This window comes from Blennius ocellaris, assembly GCF_963422515.1.
Source record: "Blennius ocellaris genome assembly, chromosome: 1".
NCBI lineage: Eukaryota > Metazoa > Chordata > Actinopteri > Blenniiformes > Blenniidae > Blennius > Blennius ocellaris.
In genome coordinates this window covers 21,427,800-21,450,753 of record NC_137650.1, presented here as the reverse complement: position 1 = coordinate 21,450,753, position 22,954 = coordinate 21,427,800, and the positions used below count along the sequence as shown (strand labels likewise).

Genomic DNA, 22,954 nt, shown 5'->3' with positions numbered 1-22,954 from the left:
GTGGCGTGAATGTTACTCGGTCAGTAAGAGAAGTAGCTTTGATCAATAAGAAATAGTTCAATTTCTGGAATGCTTTGCAATTTTCATACCTCGAAACGTCATCCCGAGCGCCAGATTTGACCACCTCGTGGAATGGTTTTGTCCGACAGGCCAGATGTCCAACACCGTTGCCGTTCACGATAAATCAGATTATCGAATGATTTTAGCACGTTATTTCGACACTGCATTTTTTCTTTTCCATTCGTTGTGCAAGTCACAAAAAAAGACAATCAACACTTTCCAGCAGTTTATTGTCAACATCTGTAGTGTAGCTTCAACAATTAATAATCAAGGCAACCTTTAACTACACATAGGTGTACACACACAGCAACAGAAACCAATTCTGCTGAAACAAATAGTTTGTACTGCAAAAATAACAGCATGCACTCCCTACAGGGAGGAAATAAAGCACTGTAACTGACACGTAAGACTGACAGAGCTACTACACAGAGTTGTTTAATGCAAGCCACTACCCCCGTTACAATAAACTTGTGAGGAGAAGCTGTGCTGTCTCTCAATTTGACAATCACAAATGAAAACTGGAAATGCTGAAATTGAAATTTTTTTTTGCCAAAGGCCTTAACCCAGGGAAAATATCCTAACACAGGGCAAAGGTAGTTAAAAAAAAAAAAAAAAAAAAATAGAGCTCGTTATACTTGGGCACAGTGACATGTCCTGTACATTCCTCAGTACTGCAACCGTCTAAAGGGGAACAGCGTTAACTACCCGTCCATACAAATAGGGAGATGGAATCAAAGAAACTCTTTTCAACAAAATGCTGCATAGCAATATTCTTAAGTGACGGGACATGAATCTTTCCATTGAACTTATGGACGAGGACGTTCCAATATTTCATGCAACCACGATGGGGACACCACAGAATGGCTTATCATGCAAGGCAAAGACTGAAAGGATTCTGACAGATTTTCAGCGTCTAGTCATTTCTTACACTGAATACTTGTAAAAAATAGGAGCATTACTTTAAAGCAGCAAACAATCCGTAACACAACTCAAGTTTATACTTGGGCTAAGGCACCGACGTAACTAAATGAACACACAAACAAGGCCTGAAGCTCCGAGTTCCCTAGTAGAACCCAGTGTACTTGTGGCACCCATGAGGTAACTGCCTAAGGGGAAACAATAACTTTGATCCACTTTGAGAAGAGTAACAAGTTAGGAATTGGGAATAAAACTCATTCAATAAGATTTGCTTCAGTCAAAAACAGATTGTGAATACATACAATAACTCTGTGCTAATCCTAGCTCTAATCCACTATGCTCGACAACTAGATCACGACGCACAGAGCACTGCTACTGTATACACTTACACCCAGCTAATGAATAAGTCAAAGACGATGACAGCTTCGTCCGCTCACCAACTCCAGTGGACTTCTTCACTTTCGAGGACCAGACGGAAAAGAAAAGGTGTCCACATGACATCGGGCTCTGCGATACACCGGTCAATGAAAAGGTGTACAACATCTGACAAACAGACATTTCACGGTCACTTGTGCCACACGTGTGTGAGGAGCAGTATATTTCAGAGGTACATTGACAGTTTTGAGTGATGCCTTGTTCGTTGTTGGAAGGCCCTTTAGGGTTTTGTTTTGAAAGATAAAGCTGCTATTTACTGGATTTCTCTTTGCTGCAAAGTTCGGATGTAACTTCAACGAGGCAACCATAAGACACACAAGCGCAAATTCGATATCTAATGTTTCTGTACTGCGGTTCATGTGAAGGCTTCATGCATATTTCGGATATGTGAACTGGATGCACAATATTGTATACTGTACAGGATTGAGGAAACTATTGTAAATTGGTGTATCCATATTTGGGTCAGGTCATACAGTGATGTTGCAAGCCTTTTCATAACAGCCGGACCTCGAGTAAGACCAAACAGCAAAAGCCAGCCACAGTGGTAACGCACTGAAATATACAAGTAAACCGGCTTTTCAGACAAGACGTAATACTTAAAGTGCAAATAAATATGTAAACTGTCACAGGAGATGAGAATTCCTGCCCATTGAGCTAATAAAGTGCAGCAAAGCTGTCAGGATTTACACCTGGAAAGGCTCTGGACACAATTCCCCCAGTGGAATGGTCAGAAATGTTTTCGCAGATTTCTGACTTCTAAGACTATGGTCTGCCAGAGGACAGCACATACAGATCAGCCTCACTGGAAGAGGCTTAGAATGAAAACCTGTACTGCAACGGTTCACGGAGCTTCACTCGGAGGCCTTCAGCGATTGGGTTTCTCGGGGTGGTGAAAGAGAGCGCAGAGCTCCTCGCATGTCTGGGTTTCCACCGAACTGAAATGAGACTCCATGTTCCATGCCAGGTCTGCAGACAAGAAGTCATCCATGACCGTTTGCGTTTCATTGCTGGTCAGAAAGAGGTGTCCCAGGCCTTCTGCTTGACTGGTCACGGTCTGCGTCTCTGTGCTGTTCAGCAGCCTCACGTGCTCACTCTGACCAACCGCGGCCTGAGCAGGGAGGCCGGTGGTAAATGGAGGCAGGTCCGTCTGCGTTTCTGTGTCTGAAGATTCTGTGCTCATAGAGAAGCTTGAATGTCGTAAGATGCTGCTCAAGGGCATGTGGCTTCCAGCGTTCAGCAGGAAATTGAGGTCGGTTTGAGTCTGAGTGTCAAAGAGCTCCAGGTCGCTGGCCTGTGTTCGACTTGGTCCCTCGTTTTGGTCCAGTTCATCCATGAGGAGAAAGTCTGTCTGCGTCTGGATGTCCAGTGACTCCAGCGGCGTGTCACCACCCAGCCCCCCCAGCTCGCTCTCCTCGGTCTGTGTCTGAATATGGCCGGCGTTGAGGAACTCTTCAAAGTCAAAGTCTATGCCGTTGTGCTGCTCCTGAACTGAAACGAGACCAGACCCACAGCCTGCAGAGGCCTCCGTGAGCACCTGGTGTCCCGACATGCTGTGAGACAGAATGTTCTCTAGGTCATTTAACAGGGTCATTGTTTGGGTCTGATTGTCTGCCATGTTGTTTGTGTTGAGCTCGTGTGTCTGCACCCCATAGCACATACCACCCACTGACTTGGAGTCTTCATATAAACCACTTCCCGCAGCACTCAGGGTGTCATCAAGGTCCAGAGCAGTCTGGGTGGAGACACTAAGAGAGTCGCCAGCGAATAGATCAGAGCAGATGATTGCTTGGTCCTGAGCCTTCTCCTCTGCCTGTGACATAGCAACATATGTCTGCGTCTGCCTGGTTTTGTACGGGAGTTCAGTGGACAAGCAAGGAATTTGGCTCAGGCTCTGGCTCTGGCAGTCTGTCTGAGCACCGATGGAGGATGTGGCTTTTGCTCGGGAGGAGAATGTCTGCGTTTCAACACTGACCGGCAGCAGGACTTGAGCACTGACGCTGATGTCGGTCTGTGAGCAGGACGAGACCGAGGACTCAGCCATGGAGCAGAGGCCCATTCCCTCAGCGGCACTCATTCCTGACAAGTATGATTTGTCTGTCTGAATGTTGGTGGACGTGCTCCTTCCTCGCTGGCCTGCCACGCTGCTGGCTGACTCCTCTGCACACACAGGGTCCAGACTGACCTGCACTCCCGTGCTGATGGGCCCCAGGCTGGAGCGGGATGTGGGCATGCTGTCCTTGAAACTCAAACTTTTACAATCGACTTGGGGAACCACTGCTCCCATGGCTTGTGGCAGAAGCTGCAGGGTGCTGACAGAGCCTTGGTTGTCTACTGCGAGGACGACAGATCTGAGAGTTCCACTGTCTGTGGATGGAAGGAGAACGGGCAGGTGGGCCAGCTGCATCACAGGAACACTGACCAAAGCCATCTTAGGCTTCAGGAGAAACAACTTGGGAGGGTTCCTTAAAGAGTTCGAGCTTTGATTCACTGCATCCGGGGTGTGAACAGCTGAATCAGAGGGGAGGGCAGTCTCTGACAATTCCTTAGTCGCAGACAGAATCTGGAAAGACGACTCACTGGGCTTCACCTTTTCAGCACCTGTTAAGAGTTTCTCCATCTTTCGCTTCTTCACGGGAGGATTTCTGTCAGGAAACCAAACAAGAACAAGACACAATTTAAAACCATTCTTATGATGTGAAACATTTCACCATGGCTCTAAGAATCGAATCTGGGCTATACACGTGTACATGCCTGTGTTCAGTAGGTATCTCGTGACCTGTCCTGTAGATATGCGAGAGCAGAGCTGCTCTGCTGGCGTACGGACAGCCACAGGTACACTGGTAGGTCTTCCCACAGTCTTCTATGTGTCTCTTGAGGTCCCACTCGGTGCTGTAGCCATTGTTGCACTTGGAGCATTTGTGTTTCTTTTCCGCATGCATCTTCATGAAGTGCTGGTGTCAATGAGGTTAAAACGCAAACAAGTTATTTCAGACAACAGTTTGAGAATTACATTTTTCTTCACATGGTTTTGGAATATTCAAAGTGCAGGACAACATGAACAGATTCAAACGGGTTCTAGAAAAATGAGGAAGTGGCTGTTTTCACCCTGTGAGTCAGACACTGCTACAGCGTACTGTGTATTTAGGACAAAAGTGGAAAATGGCTGTTTTTGATCGGTGCCAAGTTTGTTGATGAAGTACTTAAAGAAATGCTGCTATTTGGGAAAAAAAGTGCATTCCTATGACTTATTAAATCCGTATAGGATAGCTAATCAAACTGATCACATTATTCATAGAATATATATTTAAATCCTTTATTACATATTACACAAGCTTTAATGTTAATATTTGGTTTTATTTCAAACATCAAAGCAGGTCTTTTAGGCGTTACAGATGGCATTTAGCTGATTAAGATGATACAGATTGAAATGTTTTCAAAATGATTGTTACAAAAGAGTGTAGAAAATGCTTACTTGTTTAACCAGGGAAAATTGGGAGAATGGCCTGTTTGGCCCCCTGGGACAACCCTCAATTGGACAGCAATAGAGTTTCTGCAAGCCTTTCATCTCCTTTCTGACCGTGGGATTGACAATCCCATCCTGCATGTGACAAAAACAGGGAGTCGGTTAAAACAAAGACATGATTACATTTTTAAACTTTAAATCACAGCCATTCTTGGAATAAAAGTGACTGATCATAACACTTGCATTTGCTGTGCTTGCAAATTTCTCAAAGTAATGTCCGGAATCAGAGACTAATCATATAACTGCTCTGAAGATTTTAGCAAGCCACAGTTTCATTAATCTAAAATATAGTTCCTTTGGTAAAGTGTTTGTCGTATACCAAAACCACACCATACATTTATTCATGATTACCCACCTGTCAAAGGCATCGTTGAACCTACACTGAACAAAAGTATAAACACTTTTGTTTGTGCTTCCATTTTCATGAGCTGAACTCAAAGATCCAATGCTTTTTCTGTCAAATACTGTTCACAGATGTGTCTAAATCTCTGTTAGTGAGCACTTCTCCTTTGCTGGGATAATCCCTCCACATCCCAGCTCTTGTATGTCCAGCATACGTCACCGGACAGGTCACCCATTGAGCATGTTTGGGATGCTTCGGATCAGCATATATACGACAGTGTGTTGCAGTTCCTGCTAACATCCAGCAACTTGGCACATTGAAGAGGAGCGGACCAACATTCCACAGGCCACAATCAACAACTTGATCGACTCTATGCCAAACAGATGTGTTCCACTGCGTGAGGGGCAAGCGGTGGTCACACCAGATACTGACATCCCCCCTCAATAGAGTAGAACTGCACATTTTGGAGTGTCCTTTTATTGTCGCCACCCTAAAACACACCTCTACAATAATCCTGTTGTCGAAACAGCATCTTGATAAGCCACCTGTGAGCTGAATGGATTATCTCAGTGTCAAATCAAAACGGGATCTTTTTGGTTCAGCAAAACTTGATTAACTAACAAACCACCTGCAGGTACAGCAGGCTTTGCTTTACAAAGCCGCAAAACACATTATTGCGCTTGAGTGCATGTGGGAAGATCAAACAGTGTATTTTTCACTCCACTCAATCTCCTGAAATGTCAAAGCTCTGACCTTTGTAATACATCAAAGCACATTTTGAACGATACTGAAAAAAAAAAAAAAAAGAATGCCGCTGTTCATAATAGACAAGTCCATGACAGGGCATTTATACTGAGGCCTTGGTCAAGGTCACCTCTATCAGCTGGAACACCAGAGGGAGGAGAACAGCTGAAGCAGACAAAAAGCATTTGCTTCATGACAAGAGGTTCATCATAAAACGACAATTTCGGGATGCTTTTGCAGTCCACTTCAGCTACATCATATGATCTGTAGGCTGAAGCATGACTAATGTGTAGGTATTATTTGTCATCAGTCAGTAGTGGGCTGCAGCTCAAAAGAGAAAGCAAGCCCACATTAACAGTCTTTTGTTCCAGCAGTGCCAGTCCACTGTCTTTCAGCACTCACCACCCAGGTTACTTTTATCTCCAGAAAGCTATACAAAACAGTGATAAGTTGCAGTAATTATCTTTAAATCCAGCTCCTTTTTGCTGCAAAGAGCAGTGGATCGAAAGGCAGCTGCAACCCAAGCCAAAACAGACACATTAGACTTATGAAAGGAGTTTGAATAAGGCTGAGGGGACGGAATGAAAAAAAGTATCAAGTAAGGTAACAAATCAGCAATTAATACTGTTGCATGCCGATGCAAAAAAAAAAAAAAAAATCTACATTGGTTTGAAGGTGGACACAAAATAAACCAGTATGGTATCCCACATCATGCCCCACACTTGCTTTCTGACCTCATAAATAATGCAAAAGAAGCTGATAGTGAGTAACTGTGGGCTTTAGGCACTTCTGTCATCCTGTCATCCACAATATCATTAGCACTGCTGACACTAGTCTCACATTGCTGTGGATTTAAAAATACCAGCCTTGATCTGTGCTTTTGGGCTAAAAGAAATGACTACAAAGAGAGCATTGTTAGCGAGCGGCACTCTTTAAAGGCAATCTGTGGTTGAAATGTGGTTGCACACTGAAAAATAAAGACATTTTGTTCCTGTTAATTACATATCCTTTATCATATTGAAAGCAATGCAGTTACAGTTGCCGGTCATTTCTCAAATGTTGCTCATCCCGACCACGCTTAAACAACAAAGTGGAGTAAATCACACGGCAAACGTTCAGTTCCATTCATTGGGCCTCTTAGTCTCCTCTCTGGGCTACATGGAGTACTTAGAAGAGCTAATTCACATTCTCACATTCACCTATTTCAGACAAAGAGCTTAGTCTACCGCGGGACAAAAGGCTGCCTTTCCCACCAAAAGAACTTTTTTCATGGTGGGGAAACAGTGAATCCCTGCCTCCCACCAAAAACACCCAGTCCAGTGAGGACAGAGGAACCAGAGCAGGGGTCTCCAACCCTGGTCCTGGAGGGTTTAGCTCTCTCCCAGTTGCAGCACACCTGATTGCAATGAAGGGCTCGTTATTGGACTTTTTCACAACCTCGGTAACGACATCCTCATTAGATTCAGATATGCTGAAGCAGAGAGAGAGAGAACAAAAACATGCAGGACAGGGGCTCTCGAGGACCTCTGAACCAGAGGAACCAGGGTCAGAGGTAGACTCTGGTCCACTGAGGTGGGGCTGCAACAACGGATCAATAAAATTCAATTATCAAAAGTGTTGGCGAACTAATTTCATTATCGGTTCGTTGTTTCGCGCAATTTCTGTGCCACTCGCCATGTTGCGGAGCCGTTTATTGTCACCTTCGGAGCTTTGTCAATTTGTCAGGTTTTTTTTTTTTTTTTTTTAAAGCGTCACCCTGCAGAGCGAGTTGAACAGAGCGAGGCTGAGGCAGAGCGGAGGCGGTACAGTAGAACCTCAGAGGAGCAAACTGGTAAGAGCGACACGTCACTGTGCAATATTCAGACGTTGTGGTGTCAGGAGATTAGTTTTGAGATGTGCAGTGCTGCTCTGTGAAGCTCCTCTCCAGTTAGTTTCACTTTGCCTTTACAGCAGAGGACATAAGGCCCTTGGGCCAAAGCCAACAGAGGCTCAAATCTGGTCCCACCAAGCAGGGAGGTTATATATATATATATATATTTATTTTTTTTATTTTTTTTTTTCCATTGTATTTTGCACCAGAATGTTTCATTAAAATTGACTTTATGTTGAGATTGTAATCATTTTCACAACAAACTGTTGGATCTTGTAAACATATAGACAATTCCATTACATACACTGTGACCACAACAAAGAAAAACTTTAAATGTAAAGGTTATTATAGTAATATTTTACCAGTCAGGTCCACTCGAGATGAAACGGGACTGTATGCGATCCCTGAAGTAAATTAAATAAGATTTAATAATTATTTTCTATACATCTTATATACATGTATATATGCATTTATATTGTACACATCTTTGTATTGATTCAGTTATGTACTCTTAAATAACCATAACATATTTTGTGTTTGGTTCCTTCAATATCAACTGGTTCTCCAATATGTCCTTGTGTTCCATCCCTTTGAAGAGAAGACACCTGTCTTCAGGGGACTCTTGGCCTTGGATTTTAAGGCGTCCCTCCATCAGAGGTTTTACTGTATATTGTATACATCTTTGTATTGGTTCAGTTATGTACTTTTAAGTAACCATAACATATTTGGTGTTTGGTTCCTTCAATATCAACTGGTCCTACAATTTGAAATGTTTTTAAACCGATCAATTGATTAATCGAAAAAATAATCGACAGATTAATCGTCAGTTGCAGCCCTACACCGAGGTCAGAGGAAGACTGTGGTCCACGTGATCCAGACCATTAAATGACAACATAAGTAGATCGTTCCACTCAAGCTAACGTGTTAATCATAAGCGTTTCAACTAAGTAGACATTAGAACCAGAAATAAAACAAAAAACCCCCAAAGTAAACTTTCACCAAAACGGAGAACATCCTGGTGTCACGAGTTCGCCATCACTCCCACCCTGTTGGTCACGGATGGGCTGCAGTTTTAAAAGAAGGCGTTTCACCTCGCGAGTTAGCCAAGTTAGCGCAGCAGTTCGCCCACATCTGTAAAAGCTCACGGTACCCCGGCTTCGGGGAGAAATTACCTTTATCCTGTGCGACTTGACGAGATGCATGTTCAAGGCAGGTGTGTTGGGGAGAATCTTGCCACATCCCTCCACGGTGCAGAGGATGTTCGTCCTCACTTCTTTGGTCAGCTCCGTGATGGTGGGCTTGACTATTTCACGAGACTGCGACAGAGGCTCCTCGTCTGTCGTTGTGTACTCCCTGTTATTCATCTTGGCCGTGGCAGAGGCAGCCATGATCCTGTGTTGACAGTCCATCGTGTGCTTGGCGGAGAGCCCCGGCGGTGGCAGCAGCAGCGGCGGCAGGTCTCGGTGTGTAGAGACATTACGTCCCTCAGACCCTCAGCTGTGGCTGACAGGCTGCTTCCACCTTCCTCTCACTCAAGCGGACTAGCAAGGGAGCCGAGTGCGTCACTTCCTGTGTGGAGCCCGAACTTCCGCCACAAACAAAATTAACGACGCACGAGCAAACAAACAGTGATTTAGAGGCTATTTGAATTGACACAATCATGCTGAAAATTCCTCGTTTTAATTATATTTGCATACGTTAAATGAAAAAAATTATTGTACAAAATGAGAAAACATTGAGCTGTCTACCATTATGGCTAACTTGAACGTGCATATTAGCTATGGATTTATTAATTCAATACATCTTTTTGATATGAATTCTATGTGCTAATTTTATATATTTTAAAATAAAATTAAGTAAAAAAAAAAACTTTTTATGACTCAGCATTAGGGGGAGCTCGTGGTACCATAGTTAAGGCTGTAAATTATAGTCTCAAACGTGACATCTGAAATCAAACTTTAGACTGTGGCCACAAAATAGTAATCTATGCCAAAAAATATAAATAATAATTTGTGTCTACAATCATTTCAGAAATCATGTCGGGGGCAGAAGCATAAAAGTCCATTTACTTCAGGGAACATATAGTCCAATTTCATCTTGAGTGGGCCGGACTGTTAAAATTGTGTCAGGATAACTTAGAAATGTGAACCTGTTTCACAGAGTATTTGTAATAAAAATGACTGTTTTCACAAAACCAATTACTACTAAAAATTAATCAAATTTAAAATCGAAGCAAATGGTAATGATACATTTTTGTGTAAAATACTGGGAAATGTTTCCCTTTCTAGCTGTTGCAATGTGCACGCTTTTACAAACTCACCCTCACAGTATGGCTTTTTGACAAATGCCAGTTTATTGACAATGAGGCTAATTTTGGCCCACACCCCCTATGTTTAACACCCTTGTAATAGATAGTGGAGCAGAGTAAGCTAAATTAGCCAAGACGTTGTTTTTGTGGGTACTGCGTCTATCCCTTTTCATAAAAGCCCTATGAAATGAGAACAACTTTACCCCGTTTTTAATCACGCCTCTGAAGGCTTGCTGAGAATCTCATAGAAAATTCTAATTGTTTCAAAAATGTGTACTTTCCTATCAAATGTCCGGCTTTTCTCTGTCTGTAAAGCAGTGTCAAATGTGTAACTACTCATCCTGCTCTTTCAGAATGTTTGCATAATAATAGCAACATCATCACCTGAAGAGGCCATGAAATACAATGGTGTACATGTGTTCAGTCTGATTATGTTTAATGCATTGTGGGATACCTTCAATAACTTATATCAGGGAGTAATGCTCCTTACAATATGACACGCACCAGGTACACCTTTAATGAATTAGCAACTGTTCAACTGTTGAAGCCCTACTGCCACATTATGTTGCATATGTAGTATCCTTCTCATACTGGAGTTACTCATTTCAAAATAGACTCAAAACTCATAGATCTTTAAAGCAAATTGCCTAAATGTCAGGTCACAAATGTCGTGAAGTTGTGGCCATCAACTCGGAGTAACTCAAAATTGCACAAAAAGGTATTATGTTCACAGCTACTAACCGATTGTCCATCAGAACAATTTATTGTAATTGCAATCCATTTGTTTTCATCAGCCGCTGTATACGTCACAGGGCAATTTTAAGGTTATTTGAAACCTAACCTCTATTTGATCACATTATACCTCATCACATCACTGCACTCACATCTCCTAATCACTACTGCAGCTACCGTATATTCAGATTTTTGGCCTTTGCAACATGAATTTGGATTGTTTTTGATCAGGCAATTCGCATGTGGTCATGTTGCTTGTCACACAGTCGAGGCTGAACCAGGGATAGTCTGTTGTTGCTTTGCTCATTCTATACCATTAACGACTTTTTCTTCATGAGTACAGCCTTTTTGTGTCTGTGGGTTGCAATTTAGTTTATATTTTAATAGTAGTACATCTATAGTGACTCTTAGGTTGGCACAAATACCCCCAAAACATCTAGTGACACTGCACAGTGGTGTTATCAATTATGCAGCCAATTCTTAACATGGTTTTGCACCAAATCCAGAGTGTAAACGATGCACGTTTTCTCTTACAAGGGACCTGCATTAAGCACAAAGGACCACTGAACTATTACCAATGGTGTTTTTAATAGATAGGCTGGGAAGTGTTTATCATGGCATGCTTGAAAAATCTGCACCAAATATTCAAGCTTGAATGTCCAGACAAAAGAAATTAAATACATGTTTAAATGTGATGCATGCAATTTCAGCATGTGAGGAGGAAAGTCACTTGGAGCTGGTATTGTACTGCTGGCCATGACAGCAAGGTACAGCATAGAATTAAAAAAAAAAAGATGGGATGATAAATATTGTGCAAGGGAAAGTGACACACAAACCAATGTTTCTACTATATCTATAAAAGTAACTAACACTGGAGGCTTAAAAAAGGCAGAAGATAAAATGAAGAAAGTTTGACTTTGACACAAACAAAACTTTCTGTACTGTTAAAAGAAGTAGAGCAGTGACACAATATTAGACACATTCCTTTTACAAGAGGTAACAAATAATGTCAGGGGAGAAACCTTTTAATCAAGGCTCTATCATCAGTTCTGTGTCTGGCGCATTTGTGAGGAGGGACCGGGGCCGTTGTCTGTGATCACAAAATAGTTCCTTCCTTTTAAAGGGACCGATGAAAGAAGGGGTGTGACAGGGGTGGAGGCAATTCCTGCAAGAATAACAAAAAATGCACAATTTAAAAATAAAGTTGAATAAAGTAAGATGTAATGAAAAACATTTAAAAGGACTGTTTAGCACACAAAATCAAACAATTGACATTCAGAGTTTAAACAACTCCCCAACATCATCCATGGTACAGGTTTTAAAGGTCCATGCTGGGGTGGACAATATCAATTTCAAATATGAAGTCATATGGCAATAACAATAGATGCATGGTCATGTTGAGAACTGAAAAGATATTCATGTGCTAATGATATACCCATATACAATTTGACGACTGCTGCTAAAGTATCTATCTACACTGAATGAAGCAGCAGGTCCTTAAAGGACTGTTGAAAGTAGAGACAGAAAGCTGGAAAAAAAAACTGTAAAGTGGTTTAAAAAAAAAAGAAAAAGAAAAAGAGAAGAGTATGCCCTCCAGAGTGTCATGGCGCCCACTTGTGGTCATTTAAAGAATTGTCAACACAATGAAGCAAAGATAAATCAACATGTATATCGTTTCCTTCTTAAGACAGAAGCGGTTCTCGTGTGGATTCGCTACCTGAGGAAGCACAGTGTCTGAGGGACTCCAGCAGGTTCACACTTGCAAATTTAACAACACATCTGAAAGGCTCCTGCCGCTCAGTCATGACCTTGTTGGTGTGATCTCGGAATTTGGTTTCAAGCTGTAAAAAAAAAACCAAAAAATTATTTAAACGAGAGAGAACATTAATCAGACTATGAGAACAGAGGGAACTTTTGCATCTGATTGACAAATTCTGAAGAGCACAATTGCTTTTACCTTGTAAACTGCAGACTGTAGCTGAGGTAAGGCTCCGTCACCAAATGCCTCGCAGGCCAGCCGCCGTCTCTTTGCCGCGGACTCGGCTTGTTCTCTTTCTATATGCATAAAAAACAGCCAAATTCACACAACCACTATGTAGAATTCTGCCAGAAATTCACATTTAAGTCAAGTGTAATTTTTTATCATTGAAATACTGTACATAGAGTAGCTTCAAGAAGCAATACGTACGTGAAACAATTTCATTTTTTTCTGCAAGAGGAGTTGGATACTTGGTGGGAAAAACCTGAGAGGGAGTAAAGACAAAAAAAAAATCATTAGTTAAAGAAAACTTGCAGGTAAAGCTCATTGCCTGAATTCCTTTGAATGACAAAACACTGTATTAAAAAAAAAAAAAAAAAAAAAAAAAGAAGCAGCAAGAAACGGGCAAATAAAACGCAAAGCTCATCTTTAAATACATTCACACATCATAATGAGCTTACTTGCTGGTATCGCTTCATGAGGAGGTCTGTGATGGCCGTGAGATGCCGCCCGCTGAGGTGAGCGTCCTTAATAACTCGATGCCGGGTGGACAGAACCAAGGCCTGCACAGAGCCGCACATTGTTAGCGGGTAACAAGCCGGTGCCTGCATCGACGTGATAAAACGATTAAATACAGAAGTCAGTCCTCACTTGGGATAACAGAGGCTTGAGCTTTGAGGTCACGCTGGTCACAAACACATAAGGGCTTTGAAGATAATAAACAACATAAGTCGGCTTGAGGTGGTTGGGCCGAGTCATGGCGTCTCCCCATGCAATTCGAATCCATATGGCTTCGTCTGTGTGCTTCTTTATTTTGATTGAGACCTTTGTTTCAACGTAGAAAAAAAAGAGACTATATTTAACACAGAGAAGCAGATCAAACTTTTTTTTTTTAATACAACAATAACAGTCCGAGTTATCTTAAAAAAAAAAAAAAAAGAGCAGAAATGTTGCTTACATGTCGTATGAGCTCACTGAGATGGCATTTAAATTGCTGCTTGAACTGTGTCAGATCAACAGAATGAGCATCATCTGGGAAAAAAAAAAACATGATTCAAACATGTTTTAAAAAAAGGGTCCAAATAAAAATTCCATTTCAGCCAAATGTTACAGAAGCACGGAATCATTTCCTAATTACAACACGGAGAAACATCCAGTGAGAGTCTATTTGACAACCTATTCCACTTAAATGCAGGTACATAGTGACAATAAATGAAGTATTTTTAGGAAAATAATCCTTGAAATTGATGGAAAAAGCAGAGTTTCTGTGAGCTTTCCTGCACACACAACGTTGGACCAGGATGCATTGTGCATGAGACCAAGACCCAGTGCTTCCATCCTGCAATCATTTTCTTTTTTTGAGCTGCACAACCCCAATCAACAAGCACTACAAATCAAATCCAATAATGCTTGGAGTTCCTCTGTAACATTACTTACAACACTTCGCATGTTAAATATGACACTGGAACAAGGAAACTGCAACTGTAAACTGAGCAGTAGCAGAGGAATTAAATCCACTAATTGTACTTCAAAGTCTTTCTATAAAACTGAAATGGATTATCAATGGTTACGGAAAGGAACTGCATTTTGGATGAGTTATAAATTACATTAAAAAAAACAAAACATACAACATCAATTACAAAGATGAAGATCCCGATTCAAACTGAATATTAAGGGGAAAAACACTGATCTCCGGAGAAGATGCAGTGATTTGTTTAAAGGGTGCTGACTTCAACCCTAATAAGGTGCAAAAATGAATATTGTAGGCTGAACATACCTTCAGGGTCCAGGAGCTGGAAGGCGTGCCACATCCCCTGGTTTGGATTTTCAATGACATCTGAGACGGTGAAATCAGAACGAGCGGCATTGAGTCACTACATCTAACTGGGTTTGATAATTTTACAATCTAAAACATAAAAACCAAAAACAAGAAAACAGGATCTGAAAATTCATTATGACCAGATGATATGCTTTTGAATTTGCAGGGTAAGGTTGGGTTTGATGTGGACCTGAAGCAGTGTGATTCAAAATGAAGTATTATTACTCCATGTATTATTTATAGTTTATGTAATAAGTGTTAAAAAAATGATCACAATGAAAGATTTTATTCAGTTTGATTAATGGAGCCGAGCTGAGCTATTCTCACTCCTTTTTGGATATGAACATTTATGTTTTTTTATTTCAGTGTATTTATTTCACATTACCAACATCATTTTCCACACACATAATGTATTGCCTTTGGTTTAGTATAGATAATACTTTATCAATCACAGAGGGGAATTCTTTACAGCATTGCTCCACAAAGAAGATGATATTAAAATATCAGTTAACAAGTAAATAATATGTACAAGGCTTAAGGGTGAATAAATATATACACGGAGAAGAGCGGCTGTGGCTCGGTGGGCAGGGTGGATGGAGCTCCATGCATGTCAGCTGCCTCTATTGGTGTGTGTGTGTGGATAGTGTAATTAACAGTGTGAAGCGATGTGGGGGCTGGTCAAGCAGTAAAAAAAAAACGCTATATAAGTGAAATCCATTTGCCATTTACTTGGCAGGAAAAACATTATTCAAGATCTTTGTACATTGTAAATAAACCACCATTTTTTTTTGTAATCACTTAGAATTGAAATGTGGACATGATGCTTGACAATGTGCGTTAATACTGTATGTTAAGGCTAATAAAAAAAAAAAAGTTTCGAGATGTACTCACACAACATTTCCAGCTCTGTGACGTGTTTAACAGTCAGTCCATTTTCCTGAGGAAAGAAAGAAACATCACAAATTGTTGTGGTGTAGACTATGCATTCTAATAAAGTCTGTTTTCACAAAACAAAACAATTAGTTGAGAAAATGACTACAAGCTCAACACGAAGGCAATTTTAATACAAAATAGAGTGAAATATCCAAAAACCTTCTCTAGTAGCTGTTGAACAGCATGCCATTGGGGCAGCCTCACTGATCTCAGCTCAGGTTTCACTTTTATGTCTGCTACTTTTAAGAATGTTTTGAAAAGTCTGGTTTCTTTACAATGTTTACAATTGGCTTGGTGGGTTGAGACACCGGTTTGGAGCCTCTTGCGGGCCGGTTTTGGCCAACGGGCCTCATGTTTGACAAGCCCGGTTAAAAATTAAGTTAGTCATTAAAAAAAAAAAGTTATATAAATACGGTTCCGGACACTCAATAGAAGACGATGACAGCCGACAACGTGCCGCATACCTCGCAGATCGTGAGCAGCTTCTCCGTCAACGCCCATTTGGACCTGATGAGGTCCAGAGATCGCCGCTGGGCCTCCGACACACGCTCCCACTTCTCCAGCGAAGCCCGCAACTTCTGCGTCGGGATCCGTCTGAGGAGTCTGTGCAGTAAACGCCTGGTAAAGTTGTCCATTGTTTCGTAGATAAACTTCGGTGTGGTGTTTTCCACTCGGACTGAAGCCTGCTCATTCGACTTGCAGAGAAACAACTGATACAAACCAACCGCCAGCAGAGAATACGAATCCACCAATCATACACTTCCTGTGATGCTCACCACCGTGTAACACCGCCCTCCGCTGGACCGGAGTGGCATTGTAGCCGCCTCACGACTACCTGGTTCTACGTCCAATGTCATGTATAATTAAAAAATGTAAGACCAATATGATTTTTTTTTTGGGGGGGGGGGGGGGGCTGAGATTTTTTTCCAGATATCAATTTTCACCAATTCTGTTTGTTTGTTTGCTTTATTTTTATTTAATTTCTGTTGGCATCTTGTGAGTTGTTCCCCCTCCAATCAATCACCGTGTCATAAGCTTAAATGTGTGTGTGTGTGTGTGTGTGTGTGTGTGTGTGTGTGTGTGTGTGTGTGTGTGTGTGTGTGTGTGTGTGTGTGTGTCCTGATTTCAAATTCAAAACCTCTAATGCAGTGTTTTTCAACCTTTTTTGAGCCAAGGCACACTTTTTTCTTTGGAAAAATCTCGAGCCACACCACCAACCGAAAATGTTAAAATTTTAAACTCTGTAGCCTATATTAACAATATAAAGTCATTCTTATCAATGCTTTACCAACAAGAATCAAATAAATACAGGAAAAAGTATTTCCCAATTTCTTTTTTTAATTTGTACTCACTCAGTGTGAAACCTGGACCTGATGGATGAACACAGAGCTGATATCCTGGTTAGATTCTTCCTTTTCAAAAACTTCTCCATCACTGTCACTGACACAGTACTTTGATACAAGATGGGAGCAGCCAGGTGGTGGTGATTAACTAGACTGACCTCTATTAAGTTTCATTTCACCGGCAACGTTCTGTGCTGCCATCTAGTGGCGAAGAGTATTGTAATATAAACAACCCACCAATGCCTATTCCAAACCAAAGACATAAGAAACTTTTAGCTCAGTTGGTTAGAGCATTGTGCTAATACGGCCAAGGTCGTGGGTTCGATCCCCGTTACGGGCCACACAGTCTTTTACCCCAAATAGAGAAATTCACTTCTTTTTTTAACGCTTTAACCTGCTTTCGTACCACGTTCTTACGTAATGACGAAGGTGTGAAACCCAATTTTTACTCAAACTAGTCCAGAAGAAGTCGGGTGTACTGTTCTTAGTTTTATTCATTTGCAGTGAGACAAGACGCTCTTCAATTTACGGTACCTTGTATAACAATAATACAAGTTTACTATTTCTATTTCTATTTCTATTTCTATTTCTATTTCTATTTCTATTCCTGTTCTCATTTTTAACAGCAATAAAATGTATGGAGTTAAACTTATGCCAAACAATAAAATGTAAACATACGCGCGAGTGAAAAACCGGAAATGATACGAGGGCATTCATCTTGTTATTCCTGCTGCCTGCGTCATCACAAGGCCCACCGTTCATATAATACGCGAACACTATTGGTTATTTTCTCGAAGAAGGCGGGCGCTGATTGGCTGTAGCTGCTGTCAGTCAAAGCGCCACCGACACACAGTTACGAAAGCTTGTAGTGGTTGTAGCAAGCAGCATGTCCTCCAGGAGCTTGTTGTCATTGTAGCAAAGACTGGTGTTAATACAGGGGTAGTAGATTCACTTCAGACCTCTAAGGTTGCATCATTCATTGTACTGTTACTATACAGTCGAGATAAAGGGAACCAATCGCTAGTTGTGCGGTGGTTGAGCAGTTAGCGTTGATATTAGCTGAGGCCACAGTTAGCTTCAGTGACATTACACTGAGGGAAACTTCTCATATGACGCCGACTTTCCTCCGGTAAGTTACTCTCAGCCCGCAGGATACGGTGTTACTTAGTAGTGGTAAACTGTGAGATAATCACCAAACTGTTGAGGTGACCGTGGAGCAGGAGACAGGGCCAACTAGGTGTTTCCAGTAGCTTACGATGGTTTGATGTTGTTATTTTCCACGGTGGTGATTGTGTCCCTGCTATCTCTGTGTCTGCAGGTAAGTGTGGCCTGGAAACACAAACCCCAGCAGCACAATGACAGCTCAGGAGGGAGAGGGATGGGGAGGCTGTAGTATCCTTTAGAAGACGTGTCCTTGGAAGGTGCTTTTAGCATGAGCTTCTCCATAATTTACTCAAAAGTAATGTAAATGCAAGCTGCCAGTGATGGCAGTCATGATGGGGTCAGAGTGGAGGAGCAGAGGAGGGAGGCAGATTGTCCACAATCCCCATCTTGCATTTGTTGGCTTTGGTCATTCCTGTTCTTCGTGAAGCTGGCACAAGGACTTCTGTCCCCCATCAACATTGACATTGTTCAGAACCAATGAGAAATGGGGTGTACATGCCGATCAGATTGGCTAATCAGATGTCAGGATTCCCACCACGCCACAGTGGAAGCTGTGATCCTGCCAGTTTGGCTTGACTACAATCTGTAGACCGTTGGCCTGTGAGTGTGTATTCTCAGTGGCACCTTTTGTCTTGTGGCTTTCCAGTCCTGCCGCAGTGTTTCAGTAAGACCTTAACTCAGAATGCACCCGGACCTGTCGCCTCACCTGCACACGGACGAGTGTAACAAGCTCATAACCCTTCTAAGACAGTGTCACCAGGAGGTACGTCACTCTCACATCCACCACATGTACTTTACACGCCCTGTAAACCTATTATCAAGATGAAATCTCTGTGTCGCCTCCAGCACAATGTCCTTAAGTTCTTCGGGACGTGTAATGACGTGGACCGGGCGATGCGAGACTGTCTAAAGAAGGAGGTTAGTCTGTTGTGCCTTTTGTGAAAAAGATAGAAAAACTGCTCTGATAAAAGACATGTTTGTTTTTTTTTTCATTCACTTTTCTTTCTTGTTCAACAGAGACTGGAAAAGCGAGAGCGCAGCAAGCAGCACGCAAAAGAAATGAAAAAGAAGCTGAAAGAAGGACTTAAGGAGCCTCTGTGAAGGAGAAGTTATTCTAATGTTGCCACTGGTTTTGCAGCATCAATGTACTGAGGACAGTAGGACATTGAACTCAGCATGATGCTGCTTTTAAAGGTTTTCTTCTCTCTTGTTGTGTTAAGATCATGGCGGGTCTGAAACTCTGCTGCCGTGTGTGTTGAGACTGGATGGTTTTTTTCAGCTGAGTTTCTGCTTTGACTCTTCTTCGTCCAGCGACACAAGAAGCCGATGGAGTCCAGGTTGTAATTTGAATCACATCCAGGTGTGTCCCAAAAAAGAGATTTTTTTTCCCAACAAGTTAGCTCAGAGATACTTTCAAAATATATGTTATATTTATTTCACATAACCTAAAATGTTTCAAGCCTTTAAACTCAAAACTGCAGCATCAAAAGATATGTTTTTTGGGTGTGCTTTTTTTTTTTTTTAACCAGAGGCCATCGTTGTCACAATGAAGAATGCTTGAAATGTTTTAGTTCATGAGTGTCGAAATGCCTGAGAAAACTATTATTTGGGATACGATGTACATCTGCAGCACCTGCTGTTCTGACATTCGAGCTCAGAAGGCAGTATACGTGCTCCCTTACAAATGTTTGTGAAACTGACAGGAGGTTTTAACATGTTTAAAGAGTTGCTTGGGGCCACTAAATGTCTTGATCTTTAAATATAAATTGATTTTGCCCTAAACAAGTCTGAATACTGTGATATGTCGCATACATCAAATACAACCTGGTGTCTGTTTCAAAAAGTGGATTGAATTAAAACATTTTAATTTTCACGTTAAGGGACAATCAGAGTTCTCCATTCATAAAGTTTGTCAGTTCAGCCCGAAGTTGGTGATATTAGCGGAGCTTATAACCTGCTGGCCGGCCAAAACCCTGAGTTTGTCACCACTGAATCCCCGGGGCAACTGTGAAACGCAGGCTGTCCTTTCCTCATTGAACTCACCAATGTTGAAGCTGAATGAATTCACTTGTACGTATTTCAGGATACAAATCTTTGACCTGATCAGACATGCTTACCATTCTCAGATGAAATGATCCACTTTATTTCCCACTGTAGACATGCACTTGCATTTGAAGACACTCAAAAAGTGTAATTTTGTGCCTCGTCTACATTCTTGGAACCATGAGTTGTGGCTCTGCTGCTCTGTGAGAACATAATTTTAGGTCAATTATCCCCTGTTTAGGGTTAAAGTTGCAACAGATTGAGTCACTGGTGGATCGTTTTGAGGCTTCTTTTGTCTAATATTTTGACGAAAGCCAACGATGTGTCATCATGAGGCTGTCGGCCAAGAAAAAAACCGAGTCGTTTCTTCAGCACGTCACGCTTTCAGAGGCTTACCATCAATGCCCATTGTAGTGACGCAAATGAAAATACAAGTAGTTTCGGTGCCTATTTTCTAAAGAGGATAAATATATGGTGGTTCCACATGTGCTAAACTCACAGTTTAACCATCAACTCATGGACTGTAAAATCTGTTTTCTGAAACTCAATTATGGTGATAATTTGATATACAATTGTTTATTTCTGACATGTTAACGTGAGGTGCAGATTCTTAAATATTGAAATCATACTTGAGTCGTGATAACCTTTTTAAACTCAGAAAAGCTCTTTTTAAGATTTGCCCAAACTTAAACCTGCAGTGAACATTTAAGTCAACAACACAAAACCAAGTGCCTTTACCTCACGGGGATTAAAGAGAGCTGTTTGGAGTTTTCAATCATTTTTCTATCAGCAGTGTGCTGTGTCAGACATTCGCGTAACTGTGAGTCCAACCGTTGCAACCGACCTGAAGAACATTCTGGTAGCAGAGAGAGTTACAACATAATATTCGTGAACACAGATGTTATTGTTTGGTTTGATTGAGGGATCATATCGATTTGATTTAATTCTCTTCAAATAAAGTGAAACTATTTGTTCACTTAGGGATCCTCTCGTTTTTTGTGTGTGTGAGAACAAAGCATCATTCTTTCAGGTGACCGAGGAACAGTGTGAAAAATCAACTGAGAACATATGTGGTTATGTTTTGAACAGCTTTATCCAGCTGTGAATCAGAGGGACTGGAGTCCAACTTAGTATAGGGCAATGATTTCCATCCGACAGGGCGACAAAAAGGTACATAAAGGTAAGCTTGCACAGTAAGCAGCGAGAGAAAAAGGGGCGGTGTGTCAGGCACTAGAGCAGGGGTGGGGAACCCTGGTCCTCGAGAGCCGCAGTCCTGCACGGTTTCTGTGTGTCCTCACACTGACACAGCTGACAGCAATTAGTGGCTCGTTATCAAGCCTTCTGTGGGGCCTCATGAGAACTCCGGTGTGTTTGAGCAGGGAAACATCTAAAACATGCAGGACTGCGGCTCTCGAGGACCAGGGTTCCCCACCCCTGCTATAGAGGAAGATGAATCCATCAAAAAGAGGAAGATGGGGGCATCAAGGCAGAGGGAATGTGGCTTCATGGAAGCAATGGACAGAATTAGAGCTCAATGCATCTTTTGGGGTTTGACGTTTCAAGCTATGGAGGCTGAAGCGGCGTGGAAACCCCAACAACTTCATTATCAAAATAAGGAAGTCATCATTACTACATATGATACAGATATATAGAATGAATGTTTATAAGGCTATTTCACTTTTTTTTTTTTTTTTATTGTATTGTCAATAGTAAAATGTTTCTTCAGAAATAAGTTGGAAACCAGTTAAAGGACACGCACGCATGCACAAGTATGTTTTTGAACTATGACAAAAATAACAGAGCAGGAAGGACATTCAACTTCACAAAGCAAAGGTTCCTTGAGTCCAAAAACAAACCCAGTATGAGGTCAGTGCCGAAGACTGCAACAGCGTCTTGTTTGGTTTTTGGTATCGCGAAAGAACCTTTGTCAGTTTTTACTGGAACTAAAGCAAAGTTGCATTCAAAGTATTGTTGAGCACCACTTGATTTTAAGTTCAGCTCAGGAAACAACAGACAGAATATCAGTTAGTAGTTCTGACTGAACAAAAGTATGCAGATAGTTTTTTTTTTTTTTATAATTTATTTGAAGCACATCACTCGACCCATCACGATGTATTGATCAATCATTGACAGATACTGAAACTATTAAGGCACCCTAAGGTGTGCTTTCAGACAATGCAGAGAGGAAAACCAAAAAGAGTGAACTCTGAAATGCACAGAAGTTACAGTGGTGAGAAGTAAAGAAAAACACAGAAATGTGGCCAAAGGTTTGTCGTTTATAATAACTATCTGAGAAACGACGTGTTTTAATTTCAGACACTTCTATATCAACTAAAGTTGAAACACGCTCGTGTGTTGATTTTCACCTGGACTCAAAAAGAGAAATCAGCGTTTCTCATAGCAAAATGCTCCTTCTACTTTAGGTTGCACACAGACAAAATTATAAAATAAATAGATGAATAAATACATAAAACCCGCTGTTTTGGAGGATCAGTGTAATTAACATTCAGCAGACCTGAATAAGTTGCAATGCTGTACAGAAGCTACATCACAAGTCATCACCTCTACCAGGGACTTGATACAAAAATCACAAACTGGGGATAGAAACAAGTTTTGGCTGATTGATAAATACAGGTGGCGTGGATACAGGGAGTCATTTCACAGGAAAACAAAAACAAAAATAACAAAACACAAATCTCATACAAATAGTTTGATGATGTGAACGAAAAGGACAGAGTTGA

General features: G+C 41.4%; 3 protein-coding genes across 3 annotated transcripts; 1 reads left to right on the top strand and 2 right to left on the bottom strand.

Moving 5' to 3' along the window:
- Positions 1 to 337: 337 nt before the first annotated feature.
- atmin (ATM interactor) lies at positions 338 to 9,349 on the bottom strand. The gene is made up of 4 exons (XM_080497417.1): positions 9,066 to 9,349; positions 4,886 to 5,011; positions 4,153 to 4,364; positions 338 to 4,055 (listed from the first exon to the last, which is right to left on the bottom strand). The coding sequence occupies exons 1-4, from the start codon at positions 9,300 to 9,302 to the stop codon at positions 2,279 to 2,281; spliced, it is 2,352 nt and encodes a 783-aa protein (XP_080353543.1). The 5' UTR covers positions 9,303 to 9,349; the 3' UTR covers positions 338 to 2,278.
- Positions 9,350 to 11,976: 2,627 nt separating this feature from the next.
- On the bottom strand, positions 11,977 to 16,298 carry cenpn (centromere protein N; the record flags this gene model as incomplete). Its single annotated transcript, XM_080499099.1, has 10 exons — positions 11,977 to 12,098; positions 12,651 to 12,774; positions 12,891 to 12,988; positions 13,122 to 13,176; positions 13,373 to 13,474; positions 13,563 to 13,736; positions 13,870 to 13,943; positions 14,689 to 14,748; positions 15,622 to 15,667; positions 16,128 to 16,298. 10 exons carry the CDS (start codon positions 16,296 to 16,298, stop codon positions 11,977 to 11,979), a joined length of 1,026 nt encoding a protein of 341 aa, XP_080355225.1.
- A 1,576-nt stretch (positions 16,299 to 17,874) lies between these two features.
- Positions 17,875 to 21,084, top strand: cmc2 (C-x(9)-C motif containing 2). The gene is made up of 4 exons (XM_080503334.1): positions 17,875 to 18,135; positions 18,817 to 18,933; positions 19,017 to 19,088; positions 19,188 to 21,084. The coding sequence occupies exons 2-4, from the start codon at positions 18,853 to 18,855 to the stop codon at positions 19,269 to 19,271; spliced, it is 237 nt and encodes a 78-aa protein (XP_080359460.1). The 5' UTR covers positions 17,875 to 18,135; positions 18,817 to 18,852; the 3' UTR covers positions 19,272 to 21,084.
- Positions 21,085 to 22,954: the final 1,870 nt, after the last annotated feature.